Genomic DNA, 16,826 nt, shown 5'->3' with positions numbered 1-16,826 from the left:
TGCCAATGCTTAATTTTAGGCTTAATTTGGATTCTCCATCAAAATTTACATCATGTTTTATTAAAACAATTGATGATGGCTCTTTTTTTGCTGTAGTAACATGAATGACAGCATGTGATGAGTTCCCCCTTTAGTAAATTTATATACAAATATATATATAATAATGAAAATAACTATGGGCTTTAATAAATTTAGTTTAATCCTTTATCCAAGTGTGAGCAAACAAAGTTTGCGCCTGAAAATATCTTCAGGACTGGGGTAAGGTAGTACAACACTGGGAAACTCGTAGCAAAGGTGGACCAAGCTAATATCACTCCTATCTCAGTATCTCCCATAATGCAAAACACATCTCCTTGCGATATGTATAATGTTATGCATTAAGGCTTGGTCCACCTTTGCTACAAGTTGCCCGGTATTGTACTACCTTACCCCAGTCCTGAAGATATTTTCAGGTACAAACTTTGTTTGCTCACACTTGGATAAAGGATTAAACTTAATTTATTATAGTCTGACCAAGTGAAAAATAAATTTTCAACATCTTTCTCTAAATCCAGAGTAATTTAATAAAAAGGTGACACACCTTTTGGCAACTCCTATAGGTAAAGATGACCTCGCTATTGCTTCTGCCTGGTATCTCCACTTCTGGGCCTGGCTCCCACTGAAGAAACCTCAATAAAGGTCGACCCTTAATGCATAACATTATACATATCCACAAGGAGATGTGTTTTGCATTATGGGAGATACTGAGATAGGAGTGATGTTAGCTTGCTCCACCTTTGCTAAGAGTTTCCCGGTGTTGTATTACCTTACCCCCAGTCCTGGAGATATTTTCAGGTGCAAACTTTGTTTGCTCACACCTGGATAAAGGATTAAACTAAATTTATTATAGTCTAACCAAGTGAAAAACAAACTTTCAACTGTGAACTTTGTAGAATGCCTTTATTTTATTATAAAGGCATTCTATAAAGAAACAGATAATTCAAATGCGAGTTAGTGATTCCATGTCTGAGAATACTGCAACTTCAGATTCAGTTTGTTAATCGACTGAGTTATCAATGAAGGAAAAATTTCACTTGGAAATAAAGAAAAAACTGAAGTAGTCAGTGAAACTTCAACTCAAAAAAAAAAAAAAGCTAAAATTCTAGACTATCTGATCAAAAAAATATCCAGATGCCTGCTCATCCCTTTGCTGCTGTAACAGTTTTAATTTTCTGGGAAGGCTTTCCACTAGATTTTGGTGTGTTGAAGCAGTAATTCCTTCCTTTCTTCCAGAAGAGCATTAGTGAGGTCAGGCAGTTCAGCCTGGCTCACAATTGGCATTCCAATTCATCCTACAGGTGTTCAATGGGATTGAGATAAGGATTCTATGCTGCTCAGTAAAGTTCTTTGACACCCACAAACTTCATGAAATCATTCCCGCACAGATCTTGCTTAGGTTTGGGGCCCAGCGTTGGGTTAATACAGGAAAGGGACTTCACCAAACTGCTGCCAAAAAGTTAGTACATTCTAGACAGTTCTGTCTAGAATCTCATTATAGACTGCCCTATCACTGGATTAGGGGTTTAGTCCAAACCATGAACCCTCCTCCACCAAACTTCACAGTTGCCATAACCCTTGGGCACATTGCGTTCTCTTGGTATCCACCAAACCAGACTTGTCCATCAGATTGCCAGATGATGAAGCGTGATTCATCACTGGGATGCATTTTCATTGGTCCAGAGTCCATTAGTGGTGAGCTTTACACCATTCACCCAATACTTCTCACTGCTCTTGCTGATGTTACGCTTTTGTGTGGCTGTGCAGCCACAGAACCCCATGTTCTTCAGTTCCCAGTAAACAGCTATGGTGCTGGCAGAGGCATTTGGGAACTTGGTGGTGAGTGTTCGATAGGTGATTTTTTGCACTGCATGCTTGAAGGTTCTGCTTAGTGATCTGCATGGCCTACCGGGTTGTAATTGTGCTGTTGTTGCTTCTAGGCATTTACACTTCACAGAGCAGAAATTTCCTGAACCTGAATCAAGTTGCTGCAAAGGTAGCATCTTATGATAGTGCCATGTTGAAAGTATCCAAGCTCTTCAGAACAGGTCACTTTATTGTCGATGTTTGTTTAAGAAGATTGTAAGACTGTATGCTTCTTTTTACTCCTGCAAAAGCCGTAGTTGTGATGTACAGCTATATTCACTATTATGAAGAGAATACACAGATATTTTTGATCAGATAGTGTAATACAAGAAAGGAACAGATGTATTTTTAAGAAGAAAAAGATAAAAAGAAAATATTTAAAACTATTTAAAATTTGATTTCCTAATGACAAGTTGCAAAATTCGACAAGAAGCAAAAGAACAATGGCATATAGAGAAATGTATAGAAATAGAAGATTTAACAAAGACTGGGAGATATTAAAGGGATAAAAATCCTATGTTGTTATATAGCCAGTAAGTGAAACTCAAGATCGAGAACTACGATCTATGATTTTCAATGCCGAAAAACTATCGGCGAAGGCAATTCGAAGCAAAGGTGGAGCAAGCTCCCTCACTATTCTTGATATTCTCTCATAATGTAAAACACAGCTCCTAGGAGATGTAATACTGTCATTACATTATGAGGAGAGGTCACTACCCAGACCGGTTTCAACCTTTTTTGAGGTCTCATCAGTGAGTAGGTAGACCTGAGACCTCAAAAAAGGTTGAAACCGGTCTGGGTAGTGACCTCTCCTCATAATGTAATGACAGTATTACATCTCCTAGGAGCTGTGTTTTACATTATGAGAGAATATCAAGAATAGTGAGGGATCTTGCTCCACCTTTGCTTCGAATTGCCTTCGCTGATAGTTTTTTGGCATTGAAACTCATAGATCGTAGTTCTCGATCTTGAGTTTCACTTACTGACTATATAACAACATAGAATTTTTATCCCTTTAATATCTATTAAGTTGCCAGAAAACTAGCCTTTTGGCTTTTCATTTTAATTACAAAGACTGGGAGAATCGATAAGGCTTATAACATTATAAAAGGAATAAGCCAACAAAACAAGACAAGAAGCACAATTATCAAAAATAAACAGGGGAACAAAATTATATATAAGGAAGAAATTTCAGAAAGATGGAAGGAGTACTTAGAAGATCTTTATAGTGGAAAAGATCCAGATGCCAAGGCAATAGAAGATGAAACTGGGCACTAAATGAATTGTCGGTTGATAACGTCCTCTCAAAATTAATAAAATATTCAGGAAACATAACTAAGTCATACCTTTTCAAGATCATAAAAGATATATATGAAACAGGGATCATTCTCAAAGACTTTACACAATGCTCTATCATACCCATTCCTAAATAAATAAGCTTAATATCATATGCTTCGAATATAATACTAAAAATTATACAAAAAAGACTAACAAAGAAGGCTGAAGAGTATATTTCCTGAATCCAAACTGATCATTGCCAATGATCAGTTTGGATTCAGGAAACTACACGGAACAAGAGAAGCAATTCTAGCTCTAAGAACAGTTATCGAAAAAAGATTTGAAAAGAATCAAAATACTCTGATAGTCTTTCTTGACTTGGAGAAAGCCTTCGATAATATTGACTGGAACCAAATATTTCACCTCCTAAAAACAATAAAAGTAGACTGGAGAGATAGAAGGCCCATATTTAATCTTTATAAGTACCAAGAAGCCCTAATAGAATCAGCCAGCAATAAAACAGAAACCGCAATAGCAAGAATATGTAGAAGTGTAAGACAGGGTTGCTCTCTTTCACCCATACTGTTTAATCTCTACAGTAAAGATGCAATAAATAAATTCAAAGAACTAATAGAAACAGGAATTAAGATAAATGGAATTGAAATTAACTGGCTATGGTTTGCAGATGACATAGCAGTTATAGCTGATAACAAAGATAAACTGAAATCCACCCTGACAAAGATGGAGAAAATTTTCACACAGTACAGCCTAAAAATTAATTATAAGAAAGCAAAACTATTAATTACAAGTAAAACAAATCAGATCCAATGAAAATAAACCTGGAAATAAATAACCCAATACAATAGGTATCCTCCTTTAAATATCTTGGAATTCTTATCACAAAAGATGGAAGAAACCAATCAGATATTAAAGCATGAATAATCTTGGCCAAAAAGGCATTCTAGACTAGAAGAAACATTTTCACCAGTAAAGGACTCAGCATCCAGCTCAAAAAAAGGCTAGTGAAAGCATAAATATGGAGCATTGCATTATATAGCTGTGAGACATGGACACTAATAAAACATCAAAAAGTTGAAGACATTTGACCTTTTTCATCATCTTTCTCCATTGCTGGAGAAAGATGATGAAAATTAGTTGGACAGAAAGAAAAGTAATGAAGAAGTTCTAAATATAGTTCATGAAGAGCAGCCACTAATAAATCTCATCAATAAGAAAAGAAAAAGCCTAACTGGACACTATCTGAGGCATGGAGAGACTGATTACAGAAATAATGGAGGGGACTGTACAAGGAAAGAGACCACGAGGCAGACAAAGAATTTTACATATAAATAACATAATGATGCTACCAGTGCTAAGAGTTATGAAGAGATAAAAAGGAGGTCACAAGACAGGATGTCATGACGTGCCACTATAACTAACCAATCTTTGGATTAATGCACCACAGAAGAAGAAATGACAAGTTGATCAATAATTGTCCAATCTGAGAGAACATTTGCCATTGCTGGATTGATTTGCACAAAAACTAGCCACAGCCTTGATAAGCTATGTTTTCTATGCAATCACTTTAATAAAAAAGAACACAATTAAAAAAAGCATATGTTGAGTTATACATGTTTGTTTTCCTTTTTTTAAAGTTACTATTTATGCTTTTAAATAAAAATTTTATTCATTTATAATTTATAGATATAATATTAATATTATATATTTTCTTTAGAATAAAATATTTTTTTTTTCTTGTGTTTTATGTCTCAATAAAATTCTTTTAATTATTGATTGTCTATCAATATAATTTTTTTTTGAAAAAATTAAAGATGAAAATGCAGAAAAAAAAAAAAACTACTAGTGGTAGTGGGCAGTAGATGGTGCTGGTGTAGATGATGATGGTAGTGCCAGTTTGCTGTGGTTGGTAGAATAAATGGAGACAGAGAGTTATAGAGTAGGTGCCCTCCCTCGATGAGTCTTTGAATTCCTTGGAAGTGTCACATAATAATAAAAGTTTAACTTATGTGAAATAAATTTATTAGCTGTAAAATTATTATTTTTTTTAACTATGTCAGCTTACATATCTATATTATAGCAGAGAAGTTTTTTTGGAAATGTAAGAAATTGCTGGTAATTTGCCATTAAATCAGTATCAGTATTATGAAATGTTTTACCAAATCACCAGTAATTGAACAAGAGTAAATTTGAAATCACCATTCACAATTTCCATATAAAAAGCCACTTCCACCTCTTTTACATCTCCTTTAATCATCCCAGGCTCTGCCATTCTTTTGAACTGCTAAACTACAGAAACTTATGCCTACAATCTGCAGTTTATATTTTCATATGTCCAGGTCAAATTTAATAATATTATCTCTGAGATTGACAATGGCTGAGAGTGAGGCCATAACATCCTTAAAATGGCAAAACAACACTTATAGGGCATAGCACATAACACATACTATCAATATGTGTTACTTTCCGAGTATATGGGGGTCATTAATTTAATTTATTCATTGTGAATAGTTTCACTAGGTAGAATGCTACTTTAATGTTGCAACATATGATAAATGTACAACCTTTTGCAGGTAGAATTCATGAAAAACATTCTTCTTAGAGAGAAGATATATCACTAGTGATTGCTTCTATAGAGTATTTGTGATCCCAATTTTCTATAGTGGTGGTGTATGAAAATAACTATGAGAATGAAAATATTTTTCTGGATTTTCTTTTTATCAACACACCCAGAAATGCCAATATTGCTCTATATGTTTATCCCATATACCTGTAGCATTCTGAACAGTTTTCTCTTAGCACCTTCATATGCTTTTTTCATTATCTACAAAACTCAACTACAGATCTTTTTTGTTACATTCCCATGATTTCTCTCTATTTGTCATAAAGTGAAAATCTGATCTTGACAACATCAATTTGGCCAAACTAGCTTGTTATCCTCAAAGTTTCTCTTCCTCAATTTTTCTTCGTCTCCTCTCAAATATGCTTGCATAAATTTTACCAGAACTAAATATTAGTAATATTAGTAACTAAATATTAAATGGAAACCATGAGCTCTGAGCTCTACTCTAATTATCCAGAATTCAATCTCGTGACCAGGCTTTCTGAATCATTTCAGGTCAAATATCATCCGTTCTGGCTGTCTTTCCACATTTTAAGCTTTTTGATAGCTTTTTCTACCTCAAGTACAAACAGTGGTAAAATATTTTCTACCACTGTTCTCTCACTGCTTATTTCACTTAACAATCGTTCAAACTCCAAATTACTAGAATATCTTTAGTTTTCATGCCAGCATTATTTCTGATTCCTTTAAGTACCATTCCCTCCATTTTAAAGCTTTTCAAAAAATTTTTTAACCTTAGAACATTTGCCACATTCCTAATATTTGTCTTCTTTATATTTACCAGTCTTTCCATGACTTTTGTTTAGCTAATTTTACACATAGCTTAGCTTTATATATATATATATATATATATATATTTTTTTTTTCCCTATATTCTCTTAGGGCATTTGCCAATATACCTCTTAAGAACTTTCAATATGCTTTCTTTTTTAGGACTGCCTCTTTAGCTTCTTGAAACTACCATGGAGTTCTGATTTTTCTATCCTTGAAGACTATGCCACATACCTTGCAAGCTGATGTTTATGTAAATGTTTTATTCAGAGTTTACAACAGCAATTCCAATGCTTGGTTCTTGAATTCGAAGTCTCATTTTTTTCTTGAATAATATTTGCATAACTGAGTTGAGTTCACCTATAAAAACTGCACAGCTTTAATTCTTTTTAAAACTTTCCTACATGTATTTCTTTTCAATATAATATTCATTTTAATTCTACATTTTTTAAAATTAAGTGATGACCATTTCCAATTTCAAATCCTCTATATACCGAGTGTGAATATATCACTATCAGAGATAATATAATTTATGAGATATTTCCTTTTTAATGAGTCTTCTCTCTCTCTATGTGAATTTGTGCTCAACTTTATGTTGAAACACAAAACTAGTCATGTTAGTGATGGCTAGTCTTGTGTGTTTAATAGAAATCCAGCAGCACTTACCATCATTATTAACTTTGCCCTTTTCTCCACCCCCCATCTCCAATTTCTGTATACCTGGAATTCATTTCCTACTCTGCTCTTTTAGATCTCCAACAAGGACCAGGTTTCCCATTTTCTTTATGTCAGCTGCCTTCTCTAATGACTTGAAAAATTCCTCCACTTCTTCCTTAGATGAATCTACAATGGGACCATAGGCACAAATAAGTTTCATTACTATTCTAGTCATTTCAACCTAATAACAAACAGTATCAAAATATTTGCATATACTACAATTTTCAACTCCTACTGTTAGTGAACACAGTTCCTCTGCTGTCATTAACAGTACTTCTTTTCCCTTGTCAAATTCCTATCCTTTCTGGAAGATGCTAGCTCTTCATTTCTGTTCTGTATATCATTCTCAGACAATCAAGTTTCTCTTAAACCAATTCTTTTTCTTTGGACATACTCAAACTTATCCCCTTGATTTCTGATACACTTTACATCAGTACACAAGCATAACAATCTTGTTCTTTTTGAGGATATTCCACCAACGCCATCACTTTTTATCCTAGTTGCTACAGTACATTTCTCTCTGCTCTGAAAACTCCCTTTCCCTGGTCCTGACTCATTTTTCTATTCATATCCCTGTCATCTCCACTATTATCCATTCCATCACTCTGCTTCCTGCCATAATCTCTTCTTCATCCTGTCCTTCCACAACCTACTTCACAATCTCTCTGATCATAAGTTCCACTGACCTTTATTTCTATTCTGTGCACTTTCAACAAATAATAGTTGCTCCAAATCTCAAACATCAAAATCTATTCAAATGCCATCCATCAACTTAAACCACTCCACTTTCCTCTCCAGATTTATTTTATACATACACCAACTAAATACAACTCAGTCATCTTGCATCCATTATCTCTACTAGTGATGGTGGTGGTGAGCATTAGATGGCATTGGTGTGATTGCAGTTAGTTGTAGTTGGTGGATTTGAGTGGTGGAGACAGAGAGATGTAGATTAGGTGTCCTCCCTCGATGAGTCTTTGGACTCCCTGGAGGTGTCATGTAATAATAAGAATAAATCTCCACTTTCCTTCTCAACTATTATCATATCTGGGTAGCATGCTAACCACTTTCATGACACTATTATATTTTACTTCCTGCAACAAATTCCTGAAATTGCTTCACACATTCTTTTTTTTACCATTCAATTTATTTGTGCCCACAAATACCACCAATTCTGATGTCTGTTCCTTCTTTTCATGCAAAACAAGTTATTTACCTCAACGTGCCAGATGAAAAACATGTTTTATATACTCTGTTGTTCATCACGCCACTAATGATAATCCCTATATGATGCTTCACAATCATCCTTTGATAATTAATTCATGCTATTAATCTCCCCCATCCCAATCACATCAACCAACAGCTTCTTTAGAAATTAATTTCATCCTTCAGATGCTTCATTTCTGTCTGCATTTTTCTGCCTATTCTTGGCAATATTATCCCCCTTTTTGGAATGCTCTAGTCTGTCATTGCACTTTTTACACTCTAATACTTTCTTTCTTTCATTCACCCCAACAGTCCATAAACCTTTGACATTTTTTGATGAAGATGTAACAATTATCACAATTTTTACCTTGGATTTTTCTCAGTGCATACACTGAGTATATTGTTGTGCATATGAATTTTCTCAGTGTATACACTGAGAAAAATCCAACATTCACCAATAAAATTAAGATAACAAACATCACAAAAGAATACTTATATTCAACCTGAAAAACATTATTATAAGAAGAAAAAAAAAGCTGTGCCATACAATATCTCACCACACCATCATAAGAGTAAAACACACAGTAAATGGATAATTACACAAAGCATGGCTGGAATGAAAACAAATATAGTTTTTCTACTACTCTGAGGCCTGCATATATAATACTATTAGCAAACTAAGGAATAATTTAAATGCAACTAATGGAAAATGGGGGTCATAGGCATGTGTGTGTGTGTGTGTATAACTTATACATAAGATGTGTAATAACTTACCGAAGATCTGTGCAGAGCTTGTCGTAGATTTCTTTGTAGAGGAGCAGTGAATACATCTAAATCAAATGGATCTATCTGGCTTTCCAGCTGAGAAATGATGTGTCGGGCTTGTTGGCTTAGTGGATTACTTGAACTATCTTTAGGTCCCATCAAACCTACAATAAACTGAAGGTCAAACAGCAGCTGTAGAGCTCTGGTTTGAAGAAGATGGGAATTGTAACGGCTTTCATCTTGCCATGCTTTTACAGCCTTGTCATAAAGTGTTAGAAGTTTAGCAAAGAGATGAAGTGTCATTTCCTGCCTCACTGACCTCCAAGAAATTAAAAAATAAAATAAAAATAAAAAAGTTAGAATTTCTCATTTTTAAAATAACTGCTTTTCTTCTGATTTTACCTCGCTACAAGCATTATTCTTTGCATGTGCTTAAATTTTGCAAAATTTCAAATGCACTTTCAGCTCACATTGACAATAAATTAAAGATGCAAGAGGCGCATTGCATTATGGGATACTAAGGCAATCGATATGAAGTTATTAGCCTCTATATATAAGTGTGCTATTAGCCTCTATATATAAACTTGGGAGAAACCACACTCCTACCAGGCACATCCCCTGGATGGAGGATGGGGGAAACCCAAATGGGTTGCTCTGAATAAAGAATAAAGAGCCGTGGACCAAAGGATGTAGCAGAGGCATGGCAAGCTGGCTACATTATTATGCCAGTAACTTTCATGAGCAGGAGAAAGTCTACAAACCGAGATAGTGCTACTGCATACAGGACAACCGACGCGCCTACTCAAAGACCACATAGAGTAGGTGAGAAATCGGCAATGTGGTCAGCCAAGGATGTGAAATATGTAGCCACCCTCAACATAAGATCACTATACCGAAGTGGAAAATTACAATGTCCAGGAAAATTTAAAAAGACCGAAATGGAGTATTTTAGGTTTATCAGAGACACATTGGTGCAGAGATGGATTCATGGATTTACCAGAAGGAAGACTGTACTTCTCAGGAAGAAAAAGATAACATACACAGAGGAGTTGCATTACTAATTGAAAAGAAACTTACACACTCAGTAATTGAAATAAACCCAGTGTCTCCTACAATAATAACAGCCAAACTTCAAGCAAAAGAAAAAGGTCAAACAATTAAAATAATAAAAATATATGCACCAGACAGTAACCATTCAGAGGAAGAAATAGAAAATTTCTATGAAGAATTACAACAGGAAATAGATAATCCCAAAAATAGAGAACTCATGATAGTGATGGGAGATTTTAATGCTAAAATAGGACAGTTCACAGCAGACAAAAAAGATGTGATGAGAATTTGGACACGGAGAGCTTAACGACAGAGGAGAACAATTACTCCACTTCTGTAAAGCAAACGATCTAATGATTACAAACACATTGTTCTATCAACGCCCTAATAATAAATATACATGGACATCCCCAGATGGTAATATAAAAAACTACATAGACTATATCATCATAAACAAACAATGGAAAAGATCAGTAAATAATGTACGAACATTAAGAAGTTTTGATTTTGACACTGACCATGAAATATTAACTGCCAAAGTGAAGATAAAATTCAACAGGAAAAATAATATCAGAAAAGAAGAAAACATCAACCTATCAAAACTAAAAGATAGCTCAAGCAGAAGTCGATTTTTAGAACAGATGTGCTTGAAATTAAAACCCTCCATCTTCCAGAACAGCGGAAAATACTGGGAAGAAGGAAAAGAAACAGTGTTATCAATTGCAAAAGACACTCTAGGTTCCAAACCCAAAATAAACAAACAGTGGATAACCCAAGAAATCATAACTACCATAGAAGAGAAAAGAGAGGCCAAGACGCTTGTGAACCAACAAAACAATGAAGAGAATAGAGAAAAATACAGAGCACTAAAAAATAAAGTTGATAACCTATGCAAAAAAGCCAAAGAAAAATGGTTAGAAGAAAAAGCTAAGAAATGCCAAGAAGCATACCAACAAAACAACCTAAAAGTCTTCCATGATACTGTAAGAGAAATTACAAAGGGATTCTCAGCAAAAGCAGTAACAATGATAAACAACAAGATGACTGAAACCGGAAATATTGAATATATAAGAAAAATCTGGTCAAACCATTTTAAGACTATCTTCCACCAAGGAAACAAAACTACAATGCCAACAATAGAAGAAAATAATGATCACCCAAAATGTTACAAGAAGTTAGATACGCAATAAAACAGATGAAAAACAATAAAGCACCAAGCATTGATACTATACCTACTGAACTGTGGTCATATGGAGGCAGCATATCAATAGAATATTTAACAACCCTATTCAATAAAATACTACAAACAGGAAAGATCCCAGATGACTGGAGAACTGGAAAGATCATCCCAATATACAAGAACGGAGACAAAAGAGACTGCAGAAATTACAGACCAATCAATTTACTCCCTCACACCTATAAAATATTCATAAGAATTATACAAAATAGATTAAAAAACACCTATGAAGAAATGATAGGCATAGAACAAGCTGGTTTCCGAAAAAACTATTCAACCATAGACAAAATTTTCACATTGCACCGACTAGCAGAGCTCAGCTAGGAAGACCATAAAGAACTATATTGTTATTTTGTGGACTTTAAACAAGCTTTCGATAACATCAACAGAGAAATCCTTCTTAAAATTCTACTAGAAAAAGCAATAGACAAATATATAATACAGTTTCTGATAAAATATTACTCTAAGACAAATGCAATAATTAAAAAGGACACACTCACAACAGACCCATACAGATCCAAAAAGGAGTAATGCAAGGATGCCCATTAGCCCCATGCCTATTCAACATATATCGAGAAGTTGTAAAGAAGGCAATAGACAATGAGCCTGGAATCAATGTCAATGGTTTAAACATAAATAATATCAACTATGCAGATGATCTCGTCCTTCTTGCAAGAACCCCAAATGAACTACAAAAGTTGATCAACAAGCTAAACGAAACCTGCAAAACATATGACATGACAATAAATATACAAAAGACAAAAGTGATGAAAATAGGGAGGAACAGAACTACCATCTCAGCCACCCTAAACGGAGAACAAATAGACAACTTCATATACCTTGGATCAAAACTAACAGAAACAATAGATGAACTCAAAACAATCAAACAGAGAATAGCAATAGGATGGACCACCATGGGAAAATTACAGAAAATCTGGAAAACAAACAAGATATCTAAGCAAGCCAAAATCAAATTATATGAAGCAATAATTATACCAACAGTCATCTATGGAGCAGAAGCGTGGACAGTTAAAAAAAAGAGAGGAGAAAAAACTGCTGGCATTTGAAATGAAATGCTTAAGTAAAATAAATAGAACAAGTTGGATAGAAAAGAAAACAAACATCACAGTCAGACATCACAGTTTTATACAAGAACTATTGTATAAAAAGACAATAATAGAAAAAATTAGAAAACAACAACTAAGATGGTTTGGACACGCTGTACGCATGGACGCAGACAGACTTCCTAACATCCTAATCAATACTTTTCCAACTGAAAAAAAGAAGACCCGGAAGACCAAGAATTACCTGGCTGAAATTAATAAATAACATCTCGGGATGCAGAACATATAAGGAACTTTTTTCGAACAACAAGGAATAGAGAAGACTGGAAGATTCTGCTCAAGAGAAGACTCAACCCGTCTTAGACAGAAGAGAAGTAGAAGAAGATATATAAGTATCCCAATCATTAAGTGACTTCACGTGCAAACTTTGTTTGCCTACACTTGGATAAAGGATGAAATCAAGAATATAATTTCTTGGCATATTTAATTTATAGAATAACCAATAAAAAAGAAACTTTCAACAGCTCATATTGACAGTTACAATCATCAGCTGTATAAAATGCTGGCCTGGTTGGCTGAGTGGTTAGCATATATGCTCACCAGCCTAAAGGCTGTGGATTCGAATCTCACCATGGGCCGGAATGTTTGCGAATGTCTGTGAAAATACTAGTGGTAGTGGTGGTTGGCAGTAGATGGCATTGATGTAGATGATGATGATTAGTTGGAGAATTGGGTGGAGATAGAGTTGTAGAGTAGGTGCCCTCCCTCAATGAGTCTTTGGACTCCCTGGAGGTATCACATAATAATAAAATATACTTTGATTATTTTTAAGACTAAATATTTACAGCAGGATGCATAATGCATAAACAGTGAACATTACACTCTAAACAATTCCATATTAAAATATGCAATCCACACACAAACACACTTTTTTAATGCAAATCCCACCAAAGAAAAATTGTAAATCCACAGAACTGTCGTTCTATAAATTTACACAATGTGGTAAACTATTTATTTGGAAATCTTGCTTCAGAGCAAAAACAAAGAAATTTATAAGCCACTTCATTACACCTATAAGCAGGCTGATGGTCTCACTGGGTAATGAAATTCATCTACCACCTATGAATACATTCATAAGCATCTGTGCTTGTGTTGAATTCAAATGAATATCATAGCTGGTTTGCCAAGTAGATAGCATGTCTACCTGTCAACCAGTAGGCATATAATAAGGATTAAAGAGAATAAAAATGAAGGTTATCAAGTGATTGCAGGAAAATCAATCAGTTTAATTAATTAACATTAATTTTGAGATCAGTAATCATTTGGAGACTACCACAGGAAATGAAAAAAAAAAAAATGTTATGTTAGACACATTTAGTCAAGTGGTATTCGCTCAGTATTAGCAATCTACCTTTGCAGTTTTTATTTATTTTTCAGAATTAGTGTAACTGTTAGTCAATTTGTTCTAGAATAAGTATTATATTAAGTGTACTAAGAATGAGAAAATTAATTTGTGGTATGAGGAGCAACTCTTTATAAAAAAAAATGACTGATCTGTATCTATAATTTTTTTAAAGGAATTAAATTATACTATTATTATTCTACCCATAAACACAAGGAAATCACATTTATGAGTCAAGCAAAGAATACATCAACTGTATTCTCAATGAAAAACCTACAGAGCACGTAGATATTTCAGCTATTTAGTTGAGTACATTTTCTGTGAAGATGGCAAACTAAATATGGAAATCAATAATAGAATAAGCAAAAATGGTATTGTGGGTAATCTAGTTGAACAAACTTAATTGGAATAAGCCAGAATTTTATCAAAACACTAACTAGAAATGTACAAGAAGGTGTTGAAACAATTTTAAACTTGTGGATCTGAGAGTTGGATCAGAAATAAAGTAGTTGATCAGACTAGAAAAACAGAGTTTTGAGAAAAATTAGGTAAAGTAACAAATGGCATCATATTAAAAATGAAGATATATTAAGTATATAAAGCACTTCCATAGCATAAATGGAAGAACTAGGGTACAAATGCACCCATTAATTGGAAAAAGACTTCAGTTTGATTCTCATCATGATGAGAGGAATCTTTATATGGGATTTTTTCAAGTGAAGGTGAATTAGCTGATCTCATATATGGAGGCAGCAGTTTTTTTTTTTTTTTTGCCCAGAAACTCAGATTTTTCATCCTGCATACAGGCAAATCAAGCATGAGAATACACACAATTTGGGACAAAATATATATTGGTGGTGGTAGATAGTAGATGGTATTTGTGCTGTGTAGTTGGAGGTGTCACATAATAATACCAGATATTCTCTCTCCTGAAATGAAGAGAGAGAGAAATAAAATAAATTATGAATATAAGGAGAATTTCAGTTCAGAGTGCAAACATCAATAATTTATGATTTGCAGATGACAATCATTACTTATAGTATAAACCAAAAGTAGACAGAACAGTGGTGAAGTGAAGTGAAGAAGTAAAGAGATATGGGTTGATAACGAACATCAAAATAATATATAAAATGATGCTAATCAGAGAGAAGAGGATGATAAAAGCAAATAAAGGTCAACAGGCATGAGCTGGAAGAAGTTAGTAGCTTTGCATACCTAGGGAGCTACATTGCTCATGATTTATACTGTAAAAAAGAGATGCAATCCTGAATAAGAAAAGCAAAATTAAATCTTCAGGCATTGACCAAGATAGGGAAAAGTAAATCTGTGCCACAAAGTTGAGACTGTTGTAAATGGTCCCATATTCACAAGTACTCTACAGTTGTGAGAAACTGAAAAATGGGTAAGAGTCAAAGACTCGGACAAACAATATTGGCATTTGAACGAACATTTTATAGTAAGTTTCTAAGAATCAGATGGCTGCAAAAGGTAATGCATGAAGAACTACAGAAAAGTAAACTGCAAAGAGAATCAAATGCACAAAATAATTTAGAGGGAAACTTCACACTTTGGACATATCTATAGGATGGATAACTGCAGAAAGATCAAAACGTTGATGTTGAGTACAATGGATGATATGAACAGAAGATGGTGGCCAAGACAAGAGTGGGTAAACGATGTGGAAAGAGTTTGCAAGATTGGAGTCACTGTCAAGGGACAGGGGGAGAATGGAATATTGGTGAAAAATGGATGGGACACCAACAGGCATCACACCCATGGGCACTGATGATGATGATGGAGGAAAAAAAACTTTAATGATAGCATGAGCTTACTTTTTCAAAATCAGATTTCACCTTCTCACAATGATTAATGCTCTCCTAGCTTGCTCATCAGCACTCTTCTCATGATACTGAATATACAACATTCTTTTTACAAGTCAATCCAGCTCCCGTCTCCAAATGGTGAATTCTGGAACCTGAGCAACCAAGTGGAAGATTGCATCCTAACCCCAGTGGGATGCTGGGTCAGGTGCAAATGAGAGAAGGGAGACTCAGGGCAAGTTTGGAGGTCCTAAGGTAGCAGCCCCACCACCAAACTAGGCTGCGGATGGCTGGTGACCAACCCATATGAATCTTTTCTTACTCCAGTGTCTCAAGAAAGAAGTAACTGGACTGTCACTGTGGAAACCAACTCAGGCAGGTTAACAGATATGAGCAGGATAAGGAAAGGGGGGAAAATGAAAATAAACAAGAATATCTGGAATGTTGCTACTTGGAATGTCAGAAGTATCCAACACAAATATCATGATCTAGACAAAACCTTAATAGAAAGAAATATCAAATTAGCAGTACAATGATAAAATGATAAAAATGATAAAACAAAACAATGATAAAACAAAAAAGGCTCAGATGAAACAGATAATTACATCTATATCTACAGTGGAGTCAAAAAGGAAGAAAGAGCAAAAGCAGGAGTAATAATTTTTATTCACAAATCAATTTTAAAAAATATCACACATTACAAATACTGGAGTGAGAGAATTCTAAAATTAAGATTACAAATAAGCCATAGCTTCCTGACTATTATTGGTGTCTATGCCCCAGAGGAAAAGAATAAGACAGCAATGCTTTTTATTCAGATTTACAAAAAATAAAAGATAAAACAAACACAAATGATTATCTATTAATAATGGGAGATTTTAATGCCAGAGTAGGGAACATTCCACTAGGTACAAATATAGGAACAAATGGTGAAACAACTTGCAATTATAAATGGATACAGACTTAGGGATTT

The 16,826-nt window shown here is 34.4% G+C and overlaps 1 protein-coding gene across 6 annotated transcripts in view; it reads right to left on the bottom strand.

The window, feature by feature from the left end:
* The window catches only part of Cog1 (conserved oligomeric Golgi complex subunit 1), a 580,539-nt gene that overhangs the window by 81,297 nt on the left and 482,416 nt on the right, over positions 1 to 16,826 (bottom strand). For all 6 annotated transcript variants that reach the window (XR_016549365.1, XM_090403917.1, XM_090403919.1 and 3 more), the window contains exon 26: positions 9,290 to 9,599. Coding sequence is in view for 5 of the 6 variants with exons in the window: in XM_090403917.1 (XP_090260043.1) it covers positions 9,290 to 9,599 (310 nt within the window). In the remaining variant the exon portion in view is untranslated. The remainder of the gene's footprint in view (positions 1 to 9,289; positions 9,600 to 16,826) is intronic.

The sequence above is a fragment of the Typopeltis vanoorti genome, chromosome 14 (genome assembly GCF_054136105.1).
Source record: "Typopeltis vanoorti isolate ZY-2024b chromosome 14, IOZ_Tvanoo_1.0, whole genome shotgun sequence".
Taxonomy (NCBI): domain Eukaryota; kingdom Metazoa; phylum Arthropoda; class Arachnida; order Uropygi; family Thelyphonidae; genus Typopeltis; species Typopeltis vanoorti.
Note: the sequence above shows the minus strand (reverse complement) of the source record. Positions and strands in the feature narration are given on the sequence as shown.